The sequence below is a fragment of the Chiloscyllium punctatum genome, chromosome 10 (genome assembly GCF_047496795.1).
Source record: "Chiloscyllium punctatum isolate Juve2018m chromosome 10, sChiPun1.3, whole genome shotgun sequence".
In the NCBI taxonomy this organism is placed as follows: domain Eukaryota; kingdom Metazoa; phylum Chordata; class Chondrichthyes; order Orectolobiformes; family Hemiscylliidae; genus Chiloscyllium; species Chiloscyllium punctatum.
Window position 1 is genome coordinate 51,991,338 of NC_092748.1, and position 23,992 is coordinate 52,015,329.

The 23,992-nt window shown below is 38.9% G+C and overlaps 1 protein-coding gene across 3 annotated transcripts; it reads right to left on the bottom strand.

Annotated features, from left to right (window-relative positions):
- Nucleotides 1-1,233: 1,233 nt before the first annotated feature.
- Nucleotides 1,234-23,917, bottom strand: LOC140482122 (pleckstrin homology domain-containing family A member 3-like). 3 transcript variants are annotated; one of them, XM_072579122.1, is made up of 8 exons: nucleotides 23,567-23,917; nucleotides 22,101-22,217; nucleotides 21,639-21,794; nucleotides 21,020-21,153; nucleotides 18,393-18,563; nucleotides 18,177-18,220; nucleotides 16,543-16,670; nucleotides 1,234-2,654 (listed from the first exon to the last, which is right to left on the bottom strand). In XM_072579122.1, exons 1-8 carry the CDS (start codon nucleotides 23,604-23,606, stop codon nucleotides 2,647-2,649), a joined length of 798 nt encoding a protein of 265 aa, XP_072435223.1. In that variant the 5' UTR covers nucleotides 23,607-23,917; the 3' UTR covers nucleotides 1,234-2,646. The 3 variants fall into 3 exon arrangements, with proteins under 3 accessions (XP_072435223.1, XP_072435221.1, XP_072435220.1); XM_072579120.1 differs by lacking the exon at nucleotides 1,234-2,654 and adding an exon at nucleotides 6,887-12,420 and having other exon boundaries at nucleotides 16,543-16,667; nucleotides 23,567-23,916; XM_072579119.1 differs by lacking the exon at nucleotides 1,234-2,654 and adding an exon at nucleotides 6,887-12,420 and having other exon boundaries at nucleotides 23,567-23,915.
- Nucleotides 23,918-23,992: the final 75 nt, after the last annotated feature.

Here is a 23,992-nt window from a genome sequence, read left to right on the forward strand (position 1 = left end):
GAAAACCTGGATTGCTATGAATACAGTGAATAATTGTGGTTCCAACACATCCCTGTAATACACCAAAGTGACATCCTTACATTATGCTTACTCATGGTTTCCTGGTGCTTAGCTAATAAGCAGGACAGTTATTTACCTTCAGGTTCACAAGGTCATTTTTAGCAGTCTGTGAGGGATTTGACCAAAATTCTTTAAGTCTTTTAAACGCCAAAGAAATAACATGTATACACATTCCTCAGGCCATAAGTGAGTAACCTTTACTTTTCCCAATCTGCAAAAAAGTCAAAATCTACATCTTCTTAAAAACTATCTGCCATTGTTAAATGCTTGTCAAAGTTCAGTATTTGTAAAGGCTCCTGTCTGCTAAATTGCTTTGTACACAGAGAAGGTTGGTAGTTTTTTCCTTTGATTTTAAAGTATTTTGCAGGTTGAATTATTACTTCTTCAGCAAGATAGACTTGGCTCTCTTCAAAGTACACTTCCTTCAGGAGAATTAGTCGTCTCAGTCTCTGTTACCTCCACCTTGAGCCTCTTTGCGGCTGGATGTTGCTGGCTAAAATTGGATGATCCTTGCCAGATTAGTCAGTCAGTTCATGCAATTAATTTCTTCCAATAGAAAAGGAATCATGCAGAGAGGTATCAAACACCATTACTTGCCGAACAAGAAATAGTTGGCCAAAGCCAAAAGTTATTGAATATTCCTGATTGCTCAGAAGAATCTGGTGGCAAACTGCCGACTTTAACTACTGCAGTCTGTATAATGTAAATAGGCACTTCCAGGATTTTGGCCTAACAACAATTAAAGTATGTGATTGAAAGACAATTTGCAGGTGGTGGTATTTCCAAATACCTGTTATCCTTGCTCTTCAAAATAGTTTAGTCACTTCAGCTTCAACATACAGAAATAACTTCTATTCCAGTAGAGGATGACTCTAGAATGCTGAGAACATATCCACAGCACCTTACTAAAAAGAGTGACTCTATTCAATGTGATTATCAACTATTATAGCCCACATGATTCTTTGTATCAGACTAGTGAAGTGCTTACGAGGGTTGTCTCCTTTGTTCATGTATTACACAAAATAAGAAGTGGAACAGATATAATTCAGACCTATGCAACCACAAGATCAGTCATAGAGCTAGCATATTTTCGGCATCCTGATGCTTTGTTTATTGAATTAAATTGGATTTATTGTCATGTGTTCCGAGGCACAGTGAAAAGCTTTGTCTTGCGAGCAATACAGGCAGATCACAGAGTTAAATAACATAGATAAGTAAATAATAGATAAACAGCATCAAGAACTAAAACACAGGTACAGGCGAATGTTAAGAGTTTGTGAGTCCATTCTAATAACAACAGGGTAGAAACTGTTTTGAAACCAGCTGGTGTGTGTTTTCAGGCTTCCATACCTTTTCCCAGATGGTAGATGTTGTAGAAAAGCATTGCCAGGATGGGATGGATCTTTGAGAATGCTGGTGCCTTTCCTTGACAGGGGGCCTCGTAGATGGGATTCTATAGATGGGAGGTTGGCCTTTGTGATTGTTTGGACCGAGTTCACCACTCTCTGTAATCGTCTCCGATCTTCAATGGCACAGTTGCCTTACCAGGTAGTGATACATTCAGACAGAATGCTCTCAATGGTGCACCTATAAAAGTTAGCAAGGGTATTCATTGTCATGCCAAATTTCCTCAGCTGCCTGAGAAAGAAGAAACATTGTTGGGCCTTTGTAACCAGGGCATTCACATGAAGAGTCCAAGAAAACTTGTTGTGGATGATCATTCCTAGGAGCTTGACACTCTCCACTCGTTCCACCTCTGTACTGTTAATGTGTAGGGGGGCATGAATAACTTCCCGTCGAAAGTCAATAATGAGTTCCTTGGTTTTGCCAACATTGAGAGCTAGGTTGTTCTCAGTGCATCATTTTTGCAGGTCTTCCACCTCCCTTCTGTAGTCTGTTTCGTCGCCATCTGAGACACAACCAACATGGTGGTGTTATCAGCAACCTTGAAAATGGCATTAGTCTGGTATTTGGCGATGCAGTCATCAGTATACAGTGAGTACAGTAGGGGGCTGAGTACAGACCCCGGGGGCTCCAGGGTTGAGTGTTAGTGACAATGAAAGAGTATCCCCAGTCTTCACTGACTGTGATCTTTTGGTTAGGAAACTGAAGATCCAGTTGCAGTGAGTGTGGCTTAGTCCGAGTTCACCAAGTTTAGTGATCAGTCTCGAGGGGATAATATTGTTGAAGGCTGAACTGTAGTCAATGATTAAGATTCTTACGTAGCTGTTCTTGGTATCAAGATGTTCTAGGGAAGAGTGAAGGGCAGGTGGTATGGCATCTGACATGGATCTGTTGGTCCGTTAGGCAAACTGGAGTAGGCCAAGAGTAATGGGGAGGCTGGAGTTGATTAATGCCATGACCAGCCTTTCAAAGCACTTCATGACCACCGAGGTTAGGGCCACTGGGCGGTAGTCATTGAGAATGCTGCATGAGCCTTCTTAGGTACAGGCATGATGTTGGCCCTCTTGAAACAGGCAGGGACAGTGGCCTGCTGCGGGGAGAGGTTGAAGGTATCCGAGAAGACCTCTGCCAGTTGATCTGCGCATGCTCTGAGTGCACGGCTTGGTACTCCGTCTGGTCCCATCACTTTCCTTGGATTCACACGAAAGAAAACTGGTCAATTCAATTCAATTCAATTCAATCTACAAACTACCTGCAGTGACTTTTGCAAGAGACCACCTCTGTAGCTCAGAATTTCACAGTCATTCTTCTTTTAAGCAATACTCTGCCAAAGTAAAGAACTTCATACTTTCCCACTTTGTATGTTATCTGTCAGATGTTTGTCCTCTCATTTAACATATCAATATTACTCTGCATCTTATGGACATTGATATGCATTAAGATTCAGCCAGGGTCACCAATATTATTATGACTAATTCATGAAATATATCTTGATGAAAAGCTTGCTCCTTCATCAACCTGAAAGTGGTTGGAAAAAAGCTACAGACTGCACAAAGTGGAACAACAGGCAGCTGCCAACAAAAGGACAGCATCGCTGATAGTTCAGTGATTTTAAATCAACAATTTGGATGTATTTGCACTTTCAGCATTCTGAAATGACCCAAGTGGAGTTATTTAGCTTGATGTCAAATACTGTCACATAGTTTCAGAGCAGATGGTCAAAAGCTTGGTCAAAGAGGTTGCACCTTTAAGACATTTGTTAAAGACCACATTTAACCAGTTGAATCAGGAAAATTGTTCGTCAGCAAGATTTAAGGGAAGAATTCTTGAACCAAGTGTTTAAGCAGTTGCAAGTATGACCACCACTAGTAGGGTAATTAAAATCATGGAACTAATAATACCAGAATTAAGGCCTGTGAAGGTGGAGGAGTTTAAAGCAATAGAGAATAGCACATGCATGGAGGAACTAAAGATCAAGGATAAACATATTACAATCAAATCATTGCTGAACCTAGGAGTGGGTCAGACAGCAGAGCTGATATGTGATCAGGCCTTATTATGAATCAGGACATGGACAGTCGAGCCAGTTTAGAGAACCAACAGGCAGTTGTCCAGCACTACACTTTATTATCGTGTAGTGGCAACAAAGGCCTGGATAACAGGTTGAATAGCAGATGAGCTCAGGCAGAGTTGAAATCAGAAACTATTAATGAAATACAAAGAGACGATCATTTTGGTTGTGCAGATACTCATTTATTGTCAAATGTGGTACCAAAGTTTTGAAAATCTGGTTTAGACTCAAACAATTACCAAGGAGAACCGCTGAATTAATAGCAACAGAACAGAGTTTGTAATGAAAACTTAGATCCAATAAGCAGTCTCATGAATTAGAGACAGTGCAGTTGCTGAGAGTGTTGGTGAAGTGGAGCTGAAAGTCTTTAGAATTGATGTGAAAACTGATTCTGTGTTTTCAGACAGTATCACCATTAGGCAGCATGTTGATGAAGTAGAAGGGCAAAGGATGGATCCTTGGAAATGCACCATAGGTAATGATGCAGAAACTGAGAAGGGTAACAAGTGACACAAACATATGGGATAAGAATTGAGGCAGCAGAGTAGTCCCAGCCAGCCAGATGAGATTTATCTACTAAAAAGAGAAAGAAATTCAGCACACAAATAAATTTCAATTTTATTGCCCTGCTTATTTCCTCTCCCTTCACTATCATAATTATATTTGTAGCACAGTTCTTCTATTTAAATATTTTCCTTTCCAATGGATATGTTTTCACAAGCATTTGTTAAATTGACAAGCACCGGATCATAGCATCAGAATGTATTTGGATTTTACTCATTTCTTCATTATATGTTTGTTTTAGAATATTCTGGACATACCTGAGTGATTGCCTTCAATTAGAGAACAGCATGAAATTATTATTTTAAATTAATCCTGAATTAGCCAGTATTTTCTTGATTCAAGAATCACAAACAGGTATCTAGAACAAAAAAAGCTTCGAGATGAAGTTATCACCAACTTCTTTCTTTTGTTCACAATATCAAGGCAGTAAAAAGGACGTGTACATAGATTCTGACAACTGTCTTCGCTATACTGTTCAACCTACACAGCTAACAAATTATCACATCCCTTGTTATTAAATTCATACTGGTATTCTCAAAGTTGAAGCTTATGTTTGAAATTCATGTACTGACACTTCCTAACTCAGAAAATTAGGCATATCAGTACTTTGTTTCCATTACATGGTGGTGTCGGTGATGGATTGGGGTGAACAAAATTAAAAATCATACAACACTCAGTTATAGACTAACAGGTTTATTTGAAAGTACAAGCTTTTACAGCACTGCTCCTTCGTCAAGTAGCAGTGACTAACTGCCTACAGATTGTGTGCTTTTTGAACAAAACAGAATGTATCTGCAAATGCATATTCACCACATAGACGTATATGTATATAAGCATGCTGGTGGGTGCGAGACAGTGAGGGAGAAAGTGCGCGTGTGTGTACCTATGAGAGACTGTGAAGGAGAAGGAATGAAGGGGTGTGTGTGTGTGCACACGCGCGACTGTGACAGAGTAAATGCCTGTGAGAGGGTATGTGCGTGAGTGTATGTGTGTGAGAGAGAAACAGAGACAGAGTGCATGTGTGAGAGAGGGTTTGTGTGACTGCGTGAGTGCTTATGTGTGAGAGTGTAGTGTAGTGCAGTAACCTGTAGTGTGACATGAACCCAAGATCCCCAGATGAGGCCATCCTCACGGGTACTGAAATTGGCTATCAGCCTCTGCTCAGCCTCTCTACTTTGTTGCGTAACCCGAAGTCCGCCTTGGAGGACATTCACCCAAAGATCCGAGGCCGAATGTCCTTGACCGCTGAAGTGTTCCTGACTGGGAGGAAACTGGCAATTGTTCCAATCATCCGTTGTCATGGTGTCTGCATGTTCTCACCAATACACCATGCTTTGCATGTGTATGCACAGGGCTTGTCTGTAGGGATTGGCCGTTTTAAAATATTTAGGGTTGCAGCATCGTGAGGTTATCCGTAGCCTTGAGGCAGAGTGAGGTACTGAGGTGCCTGTCCTTGATGGAGGTGTGTGTCCAAGACTGAGACTAATTCTGAAGAGTTATCCATGGTATGTCTGATGGTGGGATGAAACTTGTTAATATCACTATAATTTTTTTCAGTGGCTCTGCAGCATGGGTCCAGAGGAAGAAAATGTTGTTAACATGTATGTCTGGTTTACAGTGTTGGTCGGACATCCTGTGTAGCAAAGTCTTGCTCGAACCTGTGCATGAAAACATTCGCACATTGGGTTGCAAATATGGTCCCCATGGCTGTTGCGTGTGTCTCAATAGAGAATTTGTTGTCAAAGGTGAAGACATTGTGGTCGAGAATGAAGCAGATGAGTTGCAGGATGGTGCGTGGAGATTGGCATTGTTGATATTGATTTGATATTGTATACGGAGGCTGTTGCAGCAATGCCATCGTTGTGGTGGATGCTGGTGTAGAGTGCCAAAACATCCATTATGACGAATAATGTTCCTGGTTCAACTGGTCTGTGAGTACTGAGTTTCTGTTTTCTGAGCAATTTGTAGTGTCACAACAGAAGCTAGGGAGCCCCTGTACAATGGGTTTCAAGATGCCCTTGAATGGTGTGGTTTGCTAAATTGACAATGGATTTCCCTGTAGCTATGCCAGGGGAGGCTTGTCTACTGCTGGCAGTGATGCCAGGTTTCTCCAGTTTCTTGTTCTTGGTGTGTATGTAGGTGGTGTAGTTCCATTGCATCATCTGCTTGGCCTTGTCTCGTAAAACAAGTAATTTCCCCTCTCCCACGCACCCACCTCTGTAGGGTGAATTTGTATCTGCAAATGTATTGTATTTTGTTCAAAAAGCACACAATCTGTAAGCAGTCAGTCCATGTGACTTTTTATAAATTTCTACTTTGGAAAGAAAAGGTCTGACTCTGGGTTGGAGTCACTAACCTCACATGTTTAATGTATTCTCTGAGCGGAGATGTCATCTTTCTTTACCACTGATAAAACCTTGTCATCTTGGAGTTGTGAAATTCTGGGAATTACATATTAAATCAATCAAAACCTACATCCCCATTCTAAGTGATTACAGACTTCACAGCCATCTAGGTTTGTCTAGTACATCACATCACTTGTATGGCACTTTGATCTTTTACTTATAAATTGTCTTTTGTACCTGCCCCACTAGCTACCTGACGAAGGAGTAGCACTCCAAAAGTTTGTACTTTCAAATAAACCAGATGGATTATAACCCGGTGTTGTGGGATTTTTAAACTTTGTTCCCAATACACACAAGAATGTAAGATCTGGAATTGAAGGAATGCTGCCCTTTTATTTGATAAATGAGTATTCAGGCAGGGAAGAAGGTAAGAAACCATAAACAAATGGCAAGAGAAAGCTTTTATTCTTACAATACAGATCGTGTTTTCAGTTTTGTGGATATTTAAAATTTCATTAAAAGTATACAAAGATACTTCAGTTAAAGTATTTCCTCAGTGTCTATACACATAAATAACTAATGAAAATATAATTGGTTAAAAAGTAAATACACTTTAATGTAGATTTTGGTCCACTTGGTTGAACAAACAGAACTTGTGGGATTTTGTTTAGAAAGAAACTGGAGCTACAAAAAAAAATTCTAAATGACAATTTAACAATACAACATACATCCAGACTTTTTTTTAAAAAATCTACAATTGTACAGTAGATGCTTTATCTTTAACAACTACAAGTGCTAGAATGCTCCCAAGTGTAAAGTTAAAATCATTAGCTAGTTGGCACAGATATGCGATGGTCATTGAATTGAGTTGCAGCATTGAAAGATATCCATCCAATATGATAATTTTTCAATTTGAAAGGCAATTTTAAGCCATTTTGCAATCTGTTGTAGGATATTTTGATATCTTATAACAAAGAGTGAATGGTTTATTATGTTGTAACATTGATCAATGCCCTTGTGTCAAAACAGGAATGTATTAAAGAGTAATACTTAAATTTTGTGGCATTGTTTTCTCCGAATTTAGAATTCATTTTAAAGAAATCAAAAAGCTTCTGCATTTTAAGCTTTTATTTTCTAAATATTATTGGTATAATTGAAAATACTGATTTCCTAAATCACAAACTTTCAGGACCATCTTATCTCGCGCGTTATGTTCCCAATATTCCAACTTTTATGTCAGCATGGAAATTAAAGGAATTTAAATGCACGAGATGGGTTTTCCAAAGTAGTTAAATAAAATCCAAGGTTTCATAATTTCATGTAAAACTTGAGTACAAACAGGCTGGAATCATATGCTGCAAAATACGTAAAATCAAATCTGGCTTTGCAGAGTGGGATATGGCACTGGTGAGAATTTGCTCAGGAATTAATGGAAAATTGTGAAAACTGCTCAAAAGTAATTATAAGTCACATGTAGATGCAAAAGATTGCAGATAAAATATATGTCGTGAATGGAATTTATTCCATGTATAACCAATGTGTGTTGACTTGTTTTGAAAAGTTGTCTTTTGATGGCTTAGGCAGAAAATATATCAACATAAGTATTCTCATTTTTAGATGCTCTTGACTATACTGGAGAACTACTTTAAGAAAAACTGACTATTTATATTTAGTTTTTAAAAAAGTGCCACTGACAAAAAGATGTTTTGAAGATTTTCATTTTGCACTCAAGACAATTCATAGTAATATCAATGTAAAGAGGAACAACATTCTTTTTAAACTATGTGCTAACATGCTGATTAGTTGGCAGATAGACTGAATGGAACAGACGTCACTTATAGAAAATGCACTAGTTAGATGATGACTAACATTACTAAATGCATCCAACAAGCCCATGCATGTAAAACTCTTAATCACACTGCCCAAAATTAGATGAGATTCTGCAAATAACAATTGCTAAATAATCTAATCTAGATTATGCTAAACATTATACTGACAAGCAAGTTAAGATGGTCAGTCAGGCTCATAGTGTAGTATATTTTACTGTACTGAAAGTTACTTGTATTAATATATATGGTCCAGTTACTTGCAAATAGAAAGAATATTTACACAAAATATGCCTGCTTCAGCTAAACAGAGTGGGTGACAGCCATTCTTTGGTTCATTCGTCTGTACAATGCCTTGATCAGTTAAATTTAAACAAAGATTGACGCATGACAGTCAATATCCATTTAATTGGTACATTCTCCATGGCAATGCCTCTACAAGAGCTCACTTGCCAACCAATCAGCAGGTTCTTTTCACAAAGTATATAAATGTCATTCCCCTTTACATTGGTGTACTGGCAAATTGTCCTGATGAGTACAAGATGAAAACTATGACAAAAATGGTCATTTCTTTCCTGCAATAGCTAATCTCTGTATTACCCAACAATGTTTTTTTTAAAAAGTTACTATCAAAGCTCACAAAATATTTCATACGGTTACACAAATTAGCTCACAATTGTTAATGAGAATTGCATTTATTCAGATTACATAAACCTGAAAACTAATCTTATCAATAGGAACGAATGATTAGCAAATCAGTATGCCAACATTTCACTCCCCTACATCACCCAGTTTGAAATAAGCATTCAGAGTTCAAATATTATTCAAACTATTAGAATAGCAGATAATATCACTATACTTCCTATAAACTCTCTTCAAGTTCTATTAAAGTGTAAAGGCCTAATTTATTGGTTGATCATAATTAGAATAGTTGATTGTCACAACAGCAGGTACATACAACAGTTCATCAGAATTCCATAATATTCAGTCACCTCTACTTAGCAATGAAAAGCAGAACAATTTTGACTGTGTTCTCCTGTCGGAAGGGAATGTGTTTTCCCTCCTTATTTTCTCAATGCAAATGAAATTTCAAGCTTGATTGAAAGTATTTTCAGAAAAGTTTAATTTCTTTATATGAAGTGTCATTATAAAATAACAGATAGTAGTCTGCAACAAAATCTATGTCCCATGCTGAACTAGCACATCCTAAATGGGTACACTGACATGGCAAACTTATTCTCCACCTCCTAAAAGCTATTTTACATTCATAGAAAGCAAAATTAACATTCTACACATTAACATTTCTAATCAATCGTGTTGCGATCTTAATGGCTCAGCATTACCTAGTTATTAGGATTAAAATACTTCAAAATGCCCACCCTACAGTGCATTATGCACATCTTTCCTCTTGAGTTTGCTTCATCTTTAATTCGCCAAATCAAATGTACTGAACTTTAAAATTCTAAAGTAACTATTTTACAATGAAGTATAAAGATTCAAAAAAATGTGGTAATATTCCTTTCTCAAAAATCTCACTAATAAAACTTAGTGTTAGATCTTTCCTCATCCACTCCCTTCCCTTCTTTCTTGAAAGTTAAATATTTTTACAGACATGTTTTGGGTCCAATCAAATCCAAGTGGCGATATTTACATGTGAGCTGAAACAGCCTATGCCAACAGACCATTGGACCATAAAGTAAAGTATGGGTTAAAAATCATGGTTGGGAAATGGCAGAGAGAAATCAGGAATGAATTTAATTACATCTTCATCCACATCTACATATACATGTAGAGAGGGGCAAGGTCAATAGCAATTAATAGTTGAAATACTGATTAATTTTTCCCCAGGATATCAAGCTCAATCGTACTATCCTCCTATTGCTCCTGCAGACCAGTTAAAAAAAACCAGGTATCTTAATCTTAGACAAAATTATTTTCATTGGATATAGTCACTTAATTATTGGTGAAGCTGCAAAATCATTTATTTAGGCATAAATACCCAAATTGATGCCTTTGCAAAGGTAGTACTGATATAAAATTGTGTTCATTTAACAATAGAATTTTCCATACAAATTCATATTCACAGTATTTAATATTCATGTAAAACATACATAGAATAAAATGGTATGGTTTACAGTTTACATTCATACCTGACAAATTGGTCCTAGTAACTCCATCATTTATGGGTACTTATAAATGCTAACATTTTTACTTACTTAATACTTTCTGAACCTTTAAAAGCTGGAGTTGCTTAATAAACCAAAATTAGGTAATTTTTGGACTTTGTAATAGGGTTTGGAAGATTAAAGTGCTTTACTTTGCACAATGAGTTACAAGTCAAAGATATACACGTATTACTTTCAAATAGTGCTAACATGCTTGAAGTTGAATTCTCTTACATATTGCTCATACGATTATATTATCCTAATTGGTTGTCAGTCATCAGATAAAACAGATAAATCAGAGTTTGAAATATTTTGATAATTTAAACCTATAGCAAGGAGGATTCTGTTAGTTTAAAAAAGCTTGGAGTGCTATCAATCTTAATCATTGTTTAATATGTGTCAGAACAAAGATTATGTACACTATTTGCTTCCTTTTGTTTGCTAAAATAAGCAATTTCTCTCTCCCAGTTTCCATGTCATAGAAAAAACTGGTGTCCAGATTAAACTACACTGTTAAACAAAACTGATCAGCATATTTAAAGCAAAGTAATATACAAAGAGGTTTCTTAAACCCCCTTTTTTTTTGGCTAATTGGTTGGTAAATGAATTGGCATCCTAACATTTAAAAAAAACATTCTTAGAGAAATTTGGTCAAAGCACCCTCAAGCTATTTTTTCTTCTAATTGAAATACACTTAGTCTGGACAGCATCTTGGCAAGAGCTAAATTTTGCACCTCTAAAAATATCTAAATCCTTCCCACTTGACAGAGACAGAAATACAAGAACTTTGAAAGCTTTTAATTGCACAACCAGTTAAATCTTTGCAAACAGACAGGAAATAACTGGTCAAGGGAGGGTAAGTAACAAGGAAAGTAATTACGAATGACAACTCCTTTTGACCAGCAATTAGTAACACTTACCTGCCATCTCATAAATAAGCTATATAGTTACATCAATTTCAAATAGAAGTTCTACCATTTGCCTCAGTTGAAGATAAAGATTACATCTACACTATTGCTAGTTAAATTTTGCCTCTGGATCTCCACTGTCTTTCATTTATCTACTTTTATTGAATACAAAATACACTATGTTCATTGACTCCGCTAAATCGCATACACTTTGAATTGGGAAGAATTTACTTGTGTATCTTTTACAAAAGATTTTGTAATAGTGCAGAACACATTAGTTATAACTTTATGTTCCAGAAACTGTTTCTACAAGAATTCAAGTTCTGGTATAACCAGTACTAATTGGTGGCTACTAGAAAAGATGAAGCACAATCCAAACCTCATCCTAAGACAGTGTACAGCACTGATGCATGTAACAAAGATTCTATTCAAAATGTACAAACAACAAAATTAAACTAAGGGTCAAAACAAAAATCCACATTTAATAGCAATTCTTCCAGAAGACACACTCCCTCTGGATAAACAGGTGCAAAGAATGGACATGTACAGCCCCAAGGATTTAATTCCTGGCATCAAACCTGTCCTGGCAACAGTCAGAAAAACCCTGCTGTGTTCAGCCCAACCAAGTATTTTTCCAACCAAGTTACACTAACTTTTAATTACGCCATGCACTGTATGGAGACATTCTGGACCAGACCAACAATTGATTACACAATATAGTGTAGAAAAAAAAGTTGTCATCTGCTGAAAATATATAATAGAAATAAGGTTAGGTAAGCTTGTCAAGCTTCTGATTTTATGCATTATAAAGTGCAGAAAAAAGTCTGGGAAATTTTAGAACCACTTCACCTTATTGGAATATATAAATGCCAGCAGTAACTGCATAGCAATATTAGCGGAGTGACCATCTTTTCAATCCATTTTAATTCACATGTTTTCAACTTAAAAGTGCAACAAAAGGACTCTCTGTCTCAGATAATTTATTCCTTGAGTTCTCAATATTTTCTTCTGGAGTGACCACTGGAGGGAATTCACCATTTGCAGTAGGTAAGGAATTGCAAGAAAGCTGAGCAGTCTCTGTAAAAAGGTTGAAAAATAAAATTTATAATCTTGGTTCAGTATAAACACTCCATCTCCATAATGTCTCAGTTTGCCTTTCACAGAGTTGAGAAGAGACAGTTTTAAAAGCACAGACATGCTTACTCAGCAAAATAAAACAAAGAACTGTGGATGTTGGAAATCTGAAACAAAAACAGATTGCTGGAGAGAAACAGCACATCTGGCACCATCTTTGAAGATACAGCAGAGTTAGCATATGGATCCAGTCGGTGACTCTTCTTCAGAACTGGATTAGTGGTGCTGGAAGAGCACAGCAGTTCAGGCAGCATCCAACGAGCAGCGAAATCGACGTTTCGGGCAAAAGCCCTTCATCAGGAATAAAGGCAGTGAGCCTGAAGCATGAGGAGGGTGGGGGTGGGGACGGAGTAGCATAGAGTACAATGGGTGAGTGGGGGAGGAGATGAAGGTGATAGGTCAAGGAGGAGAGGGTGGAGTGGATACCTTCTTCAGAACTGTCAATAGCTAGGAAAAGGTGCTCTTTTTGTTGAAGACTGGACATAAGCGTAAAGAAATGGAAGAATGTGTTCAGGATCTAAAATTATTCAAATCTATATTGAATCCTGCAGGGTCCACAAGTGCAAAATGAGATGCTATCCTTCCAGCTTCCCATTGGAGCACTATAGCAGGCCTGAGACGGAAGTGTTAGTCAGGGACGGTGTGGCACGGTGGCACAGTGGTTAGCACTGCTGTCTCACAGCGCCAGAGACCCAGGTTCCATTCCCGCCTCAGGCAACTGACTGTGTGGAGCTTGCACATTCTCCCCGTGTCTGTGTGGGTTTCCTCTGGGTGCTCTGGTTTCCTCCCACAGTCCAAAGATGTGCAGGTCAGGTAAATTGGCCATGCTAAATTGCCCATAGTGTTAGGTAAGGGGTAAATGTAGGGGTTTGGGTGGGTTGCGCTTCGGCGGAACGGTGTGGACTTGTTGGGCCAAAGGGCCTGTTTCCACACTGTAATGTAATCTAATGGTGTGTTGAAATGGCAGGCAATTGGAATCTCAGGGGTAGTTCTGCCAGCAAGATGAAATTGTTCCACAAAGCGGTCTCCTAATCTGCGTTTCATTTTCCCAGTGTAGAAGTGATCATATTGTGAGCAACAGATACAGTGGACTAGATTGAGAGAGGTGCAGGTAAATTGCTGCTTCACCTGGAAGGTGTGTATGGAGCCTTAATCAGGAAGTACAATATAAACCCATTTTCACCTACATGTTCCCAATTATTAGGTTTTTACTCCTGAGCATATGACCATCTATCCCATTGTTTCTGGACTCCATCTCCAGCTATCCACTCATTCCTTTCCCATGCCACACACACAGCTCCTCTAGGTCTTCAGCACAAATACCAACTTTTCCAAGCTCTCTTCTGAAAGAGGGTCACTAGACTCAAAACATTAACTCTGCTTTTTCTCCACAGATGCTGTCAGAGCTGTTGAGGTTCTTCACTAATCTCCATTTTTGTTTCAATTTACCCAATGTTTTAACAGAGTTCAACCTTTATAACTGGTAACTCAGAGTTTCGATCACTGGTGCAATTTAAACCCACAGCAGAACGCTCTGAACAACAATCTGGCTAATGGCTTCTGTACTGTTAGTTCATTGCTTTATTTTACATTCAGTTAGTGTCATAAAGTTGCAATTGAAGCCTAAAAGGGTCGTACATAAGAGTTTAAATTGCTGGAGAAACTCAGCAGGTCTTGCAGCATCTATGCAGAAAAAATTCAGTTAATGTTTCAAGGCTAGTGACTTTTTTTTAAGAAGTAGAAGCAGCTAGGAAGAGGCAGTATTCATACTGACTGGTGGTGATTGTGGGGGGAGGAGGATTGTGGGAGGAGTGAGCAGGTAGGTGGAGAGAGCAGGTAGGTGGAGAAAAAGTAACATACAGAAAGAGTGAGAAAAAAGGGTAGGCAGACAAAGGGATTGTTAGATAGTAAGCCAAGAAAGAAGCATGTCTAAGGTGAGCAGGACTTTTACATAGCTGCATACCTGAAGATGTGGTAGTGAATTAAACACTAAATGAAAACAAGTTACAGCAAATACTGGAGATTGGAAACAAACAAAAACAGAAATTGCCAGAGAAACACAGCAGTTCTGATCCCTTTGACTACTTTTCCCTTTCGCATCTGAGAGTAAAGTTACGAATGCTTAAATAAGTCTATATTTAATGGTATCTTCAAATTGTGAAAGGACATCTGTTTTGTCCATATGAGATTTTGTTGATGATTTAGAATTACATTGAATACACAGCACAAAGAAAAAGGTCAATTTGGCCCAATGTGTCCATGATAGCATTCATGCTTTATTGGAGTCTCCTCCCACTTTCCATCTAAGTCTAGCATTGTAACCGCCATTCTAATCATTTTCACATACCACTATTCACTTCAACTACTCTGGTGTAGTAGTGCGTTCCACATTCTCTCCACTGTTTGGTTCCTTTTGAATTGGATTGCAGTGTGGCCTCTAGTTATGCTCCTTTGCCTGAATGAAAACATTCTCTTTGTATCTGCCCTATCAAGATCTTTCACTATTTTAACATTTTGGATAGTCACTCAGTTTTTTTTAGACCTAAAAAGGAAAACCCAGCCTGTCAATCCTTCTCTGATATATATACCCGTGCATTTACGGTTATCTTCTCAGCACTCTCTCTGCTACCTCTACTTGCTTGCAATTATATAAAGACCAGAACTGCATGCAGCACTTTCAAGTGTAGTCTAAGCATGGTTCATTGCATGTTTAGCATAACTTGCATAATTTTAATTGTCTCTTTCACTGTCTTTGTCTAGAAATAAAGAGACCATGGGCTAGGTTTTTAATCACTTTGCCAACTTGTGGAAGCTATTAGAGATTGTTGTATTCCAAGATCCCTTTGTCTCTGTACCCTATCTAGACTTGCACCCTATTCTAGGTGTACTACCTCATATTTATGTGTTGAGCTTCATTTTCAATAATTTGCCAATTTGCCCATATTGAAAACATGCCAGCCTGTAATATACTTCACTCCTCTTCAGTATTGACTATGCTCACCTCCTTATTTGGCATATGGAATATTAGATATTGTGTTCATGAGTCCAAAGTCCAAATCATTAATATACATTGTTTTTCACAACGATCCCAAAAACGGATTCTTGTTGAAGATCACTTCCCACCTCCTGCCATTCTCGCTGTATGATTTCCCTCTTGATACCAGCTAGCAATCCATTTTTCCCACAGTAACTCCAGACTTTACTCATTAGTTTATTATGAGACACTGGATCAAAAACATTTTGAAAATCCAGATAAATTACATCTATACCTTTATCATTGTCTACTCTCTCTATTACTTACACAAAAAAAAATCAATACAATCACTCAAACAAGATTTTTTCCTTATTAATTCCATTATTATACTTTTTTTTCTGGAGTTTATTCTTTTCTAAACTTTAGTAACAACTCCATTACTTTCCACCACTAATGACTGGTCAAAAAGCCTATGGGTTCTTTATGCAGCCGCAATCCCTCAACTCTCTTCTGGTGTTTCAGAAGGGTCTTCCTCTGGCACTCTTAAGTAGTGGCAACCATCCTCAGGTTCTCCTCTACCCCATTCATTTGGTGGTCTCCCTGTCCCAAAGCCATAGTACCCACTGTCCTTTCCCTCATCACTCCTAATCATAGATAGACAGTCAATGAGATTGCCGACAGATTCTACAGAGAATAGGTGAGTGACTGCTACCCCTAGGTCAAGCAGAGGACAGAATTCAGAGATGAAAAAGTTTGAAATCAACCAAATGGCAACAATTAATCATCCCTAATTTTGACAGATGAATTGCACTTCGTGGAACCTACTTTAGTTTCAAGAAAAAAGTTTAAAATACCCAACATAAAAAAGACATTTGTGACTGAGTGCTCTTATTCCATAATGCTCTGCTTCACATAATTGCCATAGAGCTGTTCCACATTGAAAACAGTGAACAGATTAACCATGCTTTTCAAGATTTACAGTTTAAATGATTCGAAATATAAATGTTTCCAGAGTTAAGTTGGCAAGTGAAAATTCCAAATTTTATTCCAGGAATAGCATTAACAGCTTATTGCAAGAACTACATGCTTACTTTGTGTGTATTCCAGAGCGCTATCGCTATATGATTCAACACCTGAATATCCCGATATTGTCTTGGGTACTTCCTCATGTGGTGTCACAATAACTGCTTCTTTTTGGTAAATTGTGTTCAGTTTCCTACTGAAGACAAAATTGAATTTCAACACAAAAAATGTGAAAGAAAAATTCTAAAGCAATAAAATAATTATTGATCATTAATAGAAATGACCATTAAAAAGCTTATTAATAATATCAAATATTGCCTTTTTGGGTAACAAGCAGAACTAGACACAGGAAAGGAATCAGACAATTCATGATCATTAGAAAAAGGAGGCAAGCAAAAGGAATTAAGTTTAACTTACACTGACATTACATTGGTCACAGTCCAAATGTCAGCTTGCCAGATTTCACATGAAATGAGAATCGGAAGGAAGCAGATTTCTATCCTACATTTCCTCCTTAACAACTTATTTTTTCCTCTCTCCCACAGTCTTACCCCTTTCCCCTTTCCTTCTTGTTCTCCTGTTTCTAAACTGCTAAACCCTTTCTCTCACTGTCTGTTTTATTCTGTCCCCTCTTACTTCCAGAAAATAATCCATGAGACTTTGCTCTCCAAATATTCACTTATCCAAAAAGAACCTCAGGAAAATGAACAACGCAAGAGCAAATGTGCTTCAGAAAGCTGTTGAAAGTGCATCCAGTTATCTTAAGGCTCTGAGATGGCAACCTAATGCAAAAACCTTTAAATGGTACTACCAAGTTGCTATCCACTGGGGAGCTACCAACCCGTTCCAGTAGCTCTATATCGGTAGCTCCACGACATTCTACGTGAACATCCAGAGGCTTTTTCTGCCACCTTCTTATAGCAGCCAGCAGGCCTTGTCCACCACCACTTCGGCTTTCGGTCCTGACCAGCCAAGTGGAATGCTAAAGCTGCTCTGGTGCCTGCACTCTTACTTGGCCCCGATTGTCATCGCCATCCAAACAGCAAGCAACCGACTCTCAGCACAATCTACCATATTGCCAAGAACTTCCCCTTCTACAAGAGCAAGGTGGTGGCTAGGAATGGGAATGCTCCAGGTGAGAGGTTCCATCCCTAATGCTAGTTGCCACTCTTTTCTGCATGTGAAATTCTGCAGATCTGAAATCAAAGTAGAAAGCCTCCTACTTTGAGCTGGCCCAAAGACTCAGTACCATGGCTACAGGACTCGGGTTGCTGGAGGCTACTCCAATCACAGACTTGTCCTCTCCCATGTTTGCTGCTGATAAGCTGCTGAAGCTCTGCAGGTGAACCTATATGGGACAGAAAGGGTATGTAATTGCTGACGCAACTACTTGTAAAAACTATGAATGACCTGTAAATTAAAGCAGACATGAGGCCACATGAAATCTCCAACAGGCCATATGTGGCCTACGAGCCATAGGTTGGACATTCCTAGTGTAGTGGAATTAAGAAAGCAGCATTACTGCAAATGCCAATTATCAGCAAATTCTACAACAACATGCTCATATTGAACAAGTATAATACTAGTAGGAATACTGGGCTAAAAAAAATCATTGCAAAGGTCTCATTTTTATCAATTATCACAATTACCTGTGGCCAAATATAATTTGCATCAACCAAATAACCAAATTCTTTTCCCTTACCTATCATAAAGAATAGTACCAGGATGACTAATGGATCGTTTTATCTGTAACATCAAAAAGAAAGTTAAAATATGAGTATCATCTAAATTAGCTGATATTATACCTCAATTTACATTAAGAGCCAGTTACGAAAATATAACATTTTACCAAAAAAAGTAGACAAAATGCAAATATATTACTATATGTATTTTCTTTTTAGTTTTTATAGTCTCATACCCGAACCATCTGAACAAGTGATGGTGATACAGGAGAGACAAGTGGATCAGCGAGAGAAAACTGGAACATTTCTGGCTTAAACTTGGCATTAGCTATCTTCATACACTCATCAAGAGTTGAAATGAAGGTATTGCAAGTGGCACTGAGCAAAGATGAAGCTTCGTTCATGGTCTGTGAAACAAAAACAAAATGTTACTTAAATATACATATTTCACAACATGCTTTAAATTCAGACTGCACTTTATCAATGATGATTGTTGATCCAGAGCCATCCAAATACCAGAAGTCCTATTGTATGAGAGAGGTGCCCTTGCATTAAAAAGGAATGACTGGTGGTTTAACTTGAGGATCGCGGTGCCTAAAGACAGGGGGAAAGATAGAGAAGGAAAGTTCTTCATGGTAAGCTCAGCCAGTGTGGGAATTGATATTGTATTACCGCAAATCAGCTATCCAAACAACTGAGCTAACTGATCCGCTATCTCAATCCTAAACTGCATAAGAACCTAAAAGCACCATTGTTTTACACAATTCAGACTCCACACAAACTTTAAAAAGTTCCAAAATACAGGGTAACCCTTTACCCTCTTTACACTACTTTAAAGAAACACAGCTTTTCTTCATTCTGGAGGTCTAAGTTGGGCAATTGCTCATTATTTCCCAAAGCTGTATTAGAAATTTAGCCAAACATTTTTATCTGATAGCAACATAAAAAGAAAAGAGTGCTATTTATTGTTTTGTATGATGATGAGAGAAGTTGTGTGGCAGTAGAGTACACTTCCAGAGGGAACAGTGAAGGCACGTACTATCAACTTCACATTTGATAGCTGGATGTAGGGATATGGGTAGAGGATGCATAAACATGAATCCTCCAATATCAGCATCCTGGGGTTTAATAGAGAGGCTAGGAATACTGCAGTGAGTGATTCACCTCTTAACTCCCCAAAGCCTGTTTGCCATCTGCAAAGCACAAGTCAAGAGTGTGATGGAATATTCCCCAGTTGCCTAGATGGGTTGAGCTCCAACAACACTCAAGAGGCTTAGCACCATTCAAACAATTGGCATGACATCCATTAATGTCCACTCCCTCTACTACCAACTCTCAGTAGCAGCAGTGTGTACTATCAACACAATGCACTGCAGAACTTCACCAAAGATCCTCAAACAGCACCTATCAAACCAATGACCAGTTCCATCTAGTAGGAGAAGGGTAATCGATATATGGGAACACCACCACCTTTAAGCTTCCCTTCAAGCCACTCACCATTCTGATAGAAATATATCATCGTTCCTTTATTGTTGCTGGGTCAAAATCCTGGAATTCCCTTCCTAATGGCATTGTGGGGCAACCCACAGTAGGTGGACTGCAGTGGTCAAGAAGGCAACTCACCACCACCTTTTCAAGGACAACTAGGGACAGGCAAGAAATGCTGGCCAGCCAGCAATGCCTACAACGAACACATATATATTTAAAAAAACACAAGTTTTTGGATAAAAGATGAGGACTGAAGGCCTGTGGCTAGTGGTGTGCCTCAAGGGTCAGTGCTGGGCCTATTACTGTTTGTTACCTATATCAATGATTTGGATGAGAATGTACAAGGCATGATTCGTGAGTTCAAAGAGTGTGGTGCTGGAAAAGCACAGCAGGTCAGGCAACATCTGAGGAGCAGAACTGACGTTTCAGACATAAGCCATTCATCAGGAATTGGTAATTTTGCAGACGGTAAAATAGGCGGTATCGTGGACAGTGAGTGAGGTTATCAAAAATTGCAGGAGGACCTTGATCAGCTGCGGAGGTGGGTCGAGAAATGGCAAATGGAGTTTAATATTGATGTGCAAGGTCTTGCATTTAGGAAAGTCAAATCAAGGTAGGAGTTTCATGGTGAATAGTAGGGCCTTAAGGAGTGTAGTGGAACAGAGGGATCTTGGAGTTCAGGTACATGGTTCTCTGAAAGTGGAGTCACAGGTAGATGGGGCGGTGAAGGCTTTTGGCACACTGACCTTTATCAGTTAGGGCATTGAGGATCGAAGTTGGGAAGTGATTGTGCAGTTGTATAGGACATTGCTGAGGCTGCACTTGGAGTATTGTGTTCAATTTAGGTCACCTTACTACAGGAAGGATGTCTGGAAACAGTGCAGAAGAAATTTACAAGGCTGTTGCCAAGACTCAAAGGTCCGAATTATAGGGAGAGGTTGGATAAACTAGGACTTTTTTATTTCGAGTGTAGGAGACTGAGGGATGATCTTTTCGAAGTGTATAGATCATGAGAGACATGGACAGGGTGAATACATTCAGTCTTTTTCTCAGGGTTGGGGAAACAAGGACGAGGAGGCATTAGTTTAAATGTTAGAGAGGACAGAATAAAAGGGAACCAGAGAGGCAACTTTTTTTAAAACATAGGATGGTACGAATATGGAATGAGCTGTCAGCAGACGTTTTTAGAAGCAGGTGTGTTAACAACATTTAAAAGGCATTTGGACAAATACATGGATAGGAAAGATTGAGAAGGATATGGATCAAAGTTTCAGGGAAATGGGTTTAGCATAGATGGACATTTTGGCTGGCATGAAATCTGATTATACACCTACACAAGCAAAATTAATATCAGTATACCTCAGGCATACCATACCTCAGGAGAAGACAAACTTGGCTGGTCTTGTTTGACAGACTCTTGTATTGTATGAACTTGCTGCATCAACAAGTCACAGTACAACCGAAGTTCTGACATCTTCGTTTTGAGAGACTCATTGGTTTCACTGATTTCTAGATAATTCAGAAGTACACAATTTACAGATAAGCCAAAAGATTAAGTTGTCAATTTGTTCAGCAAGAGCAAATAGAATAGATTGACAAGCAATATTAGTGCACTGCCAAGGTCAATAGCTCCATTTAGTTTTTTTCAACCCAGTAACATAATTTGCAAAAAGTTACATTTGTTCAACTTGGAGGGCAATTAATTATTCAACACGTATTTACAAGGTTATAGTCATTATGTTCATACCATTTTACTAACACAGTTTCACTCAACAACATTTTGACTTAAAGAAACAATTTTACATAAACATTTCCAAATGGTTTTAAGATCTAGCTATGCTTTTCTTTTGAAAAAAAACCACAGTACAATGGACACAAGAAATAATGCAAATGAAACAGAAAAACTAAACTGATTTCATGATAAAATGTTATGCAAATCATGAACAACAGAAAGCTTTGTGTCATTTACAAATCCTGTCTACAGTTAATATTACCTTTTTCCTTTTTAGTCCTGGTATCTGTGAGACATGCTTTTGAACTTCCTAATGCCACCAACCATCTCTGCCTTTCAGCAGCATTGACTGATTTCACATAAAAATGCTGCTCTCCAGGAATAATTAATTCCATTCGTGTGCTATCTGTTGAATGTACTGATTTAAAAAGAAACATGTGAAATCCTCCAGTGATGTATCAAGAACAAAATACGTACACATTTTCTATAAATATCTAAATCAAAAATGCTAGTAATGTAATATCAATAACAAAGCAAACTCCATGCAAAGTATCTGATGACTGATCTGTTTCCAAGAGCCAATCTTCAGCAAGTATATTTGAAACCAATGTTTAGAATATCGCACTCTTAATTTTCAAAAGCAGAACTGAGTCAGTAATTTATGAAAAACATAAAAAATCTTTCATTTATGATGTTTTGACTTGGAAATAGCATTTTCCTCTACCTTTAATTTCACATACAGCCATTTTGATACTTCCTTTGCTTCCTTTGTTAACATCATCCTGAGAATCATAGTAGGAAAGTATGCCATTATCCAGGACAAACCAACGAGGTTGCCAACCTAGGAGAGTGTTTAAAATCTTGATTAGGGCAAATTTTTTGAAGCACCAAAGTTCACAAGACAAGAATTAATTAACTTTTAATGCTTTTAGAACTAACCCTATTCAAATATTTTTAGCTGCTATGCAATAGTTGAGACTTTGATCGCAATTCTGTATAACACAAATAAAAGAACATTTTAAACATTAAATATCACTGATGCATATGTGGTGTATATCCCAGAGTAGTGGAGCATATATTAATAAAGGACTAGGTGCTGCTCTGGGACCAGGCTCAAATCTAGAGAAAGATTAATTATATCTATTTTTCTACCAGATGTAAACACCTATGCAAACTATTTGGGTTGACCAAACATAGTTTCTCCACAATTAAACTCTAAAATGGAAATACTACTCTCACACATTTAAATCAGGGTAAATACTGCTTTGCAAAATAAGAACAAAATTACTTCAGAACAAGATGTGTTACCCTCCTAACCTAGGAGTATTTGATGCTAGCACTGGAACCCTAAAATAGAAGTGTGATCTGTATACCTCACTTCATTTTGTATATATTTGAAAAGGAGGCATCCCGGACAGTGCATTCGAGATTCCCATCACCCTCAGAGTGAAATTCATTTTTTCCTCAAATTCTGTCTGAACCTTCTTCTCCTTACCCTATAAGTATGGCCCTTCATGGCTGATCCCTCAAACCAAGGGTAACAGCTGCTCCTTACTCACCTTATCCATATTATTCAACCAAATGCACTTAATCATTAACCCCCTCAGCCTTCTCTGCTCTAAAGAATTAAATTCAAGTCTCTCCTTATAGCCCAATTTTTCCATCCCAGGCTCCATCTTTGTGAGCCTCCTTTGTACCCACTTCACTGCGATCACATCCTTCCCGCAGTGAGGTGACCACAACGGTACACCGTACTCCATCTGTGACCTAACCAACACTCCGTACAACTCCACCATTGCCTCCTTGCTCCTATACTCTATGCCACGACTGTGATTCTACTAGGCGCCCACGCAGTTCCCAATGGAACTCTGAACTCCACATTTCTCTGACAACCGGAATCCGAACGATCCCAGAAGAAACGTGCAGCAGCGGTGGTTCGGGGGAGACTCGGCGATGCGCGCAGAATTGTCGCAGGAGACCTCGATAACCCTGAACAGCTACTTCTCCCGAACGGTTACGGTGCAGAAGGTAACCGTTCGGCCCGTCGTCACTGAGCCGACTCCTTCTCAAGATTCACCAACAGGACTGCCTCTGGTAAGATCACGACTGTTTTCAGCCAGGCCCTGTTACCACTGAACTAACTTCTTTCCGCTGATATAGCGGCAAGCCCCTGGGCCTGGCTCCGCTCACCCGTCAGGTAATTGGTCCACTTGTACAGGGTCCCTTCCATTTTCACATCTTCCGATTCGCTGTCACTTCTGCACCAGGTCGCCCGGAACGTCCACACATTCAGGCCGCGCCCGCACAAAACCCCGAGTGGCCCAGCCCGGCCCGCGCTCTCGCTTTCATTACTGCGCGGGCCTCGATTCGCCCAGAGCCCTGGCTTCAGACGTAAACCCCTCGCTCGGCACCATCTCGACCAGCAAGCAGATCTCCTTTAACCTCCAACCTCTAACCTCCAACCTCCCACCTCCGCATCGAAAGCGTCCGCCCCAGCAACACGGGAAAGTGGGGCGGGCGTGTCGGTCCTCGGAAATCGCACCAATCGGAAAATGCGCAGCCGCAGAACCACCGGCGGCTCGCGGAAGTGGGTGGGACGGTATTGCATCACGAATG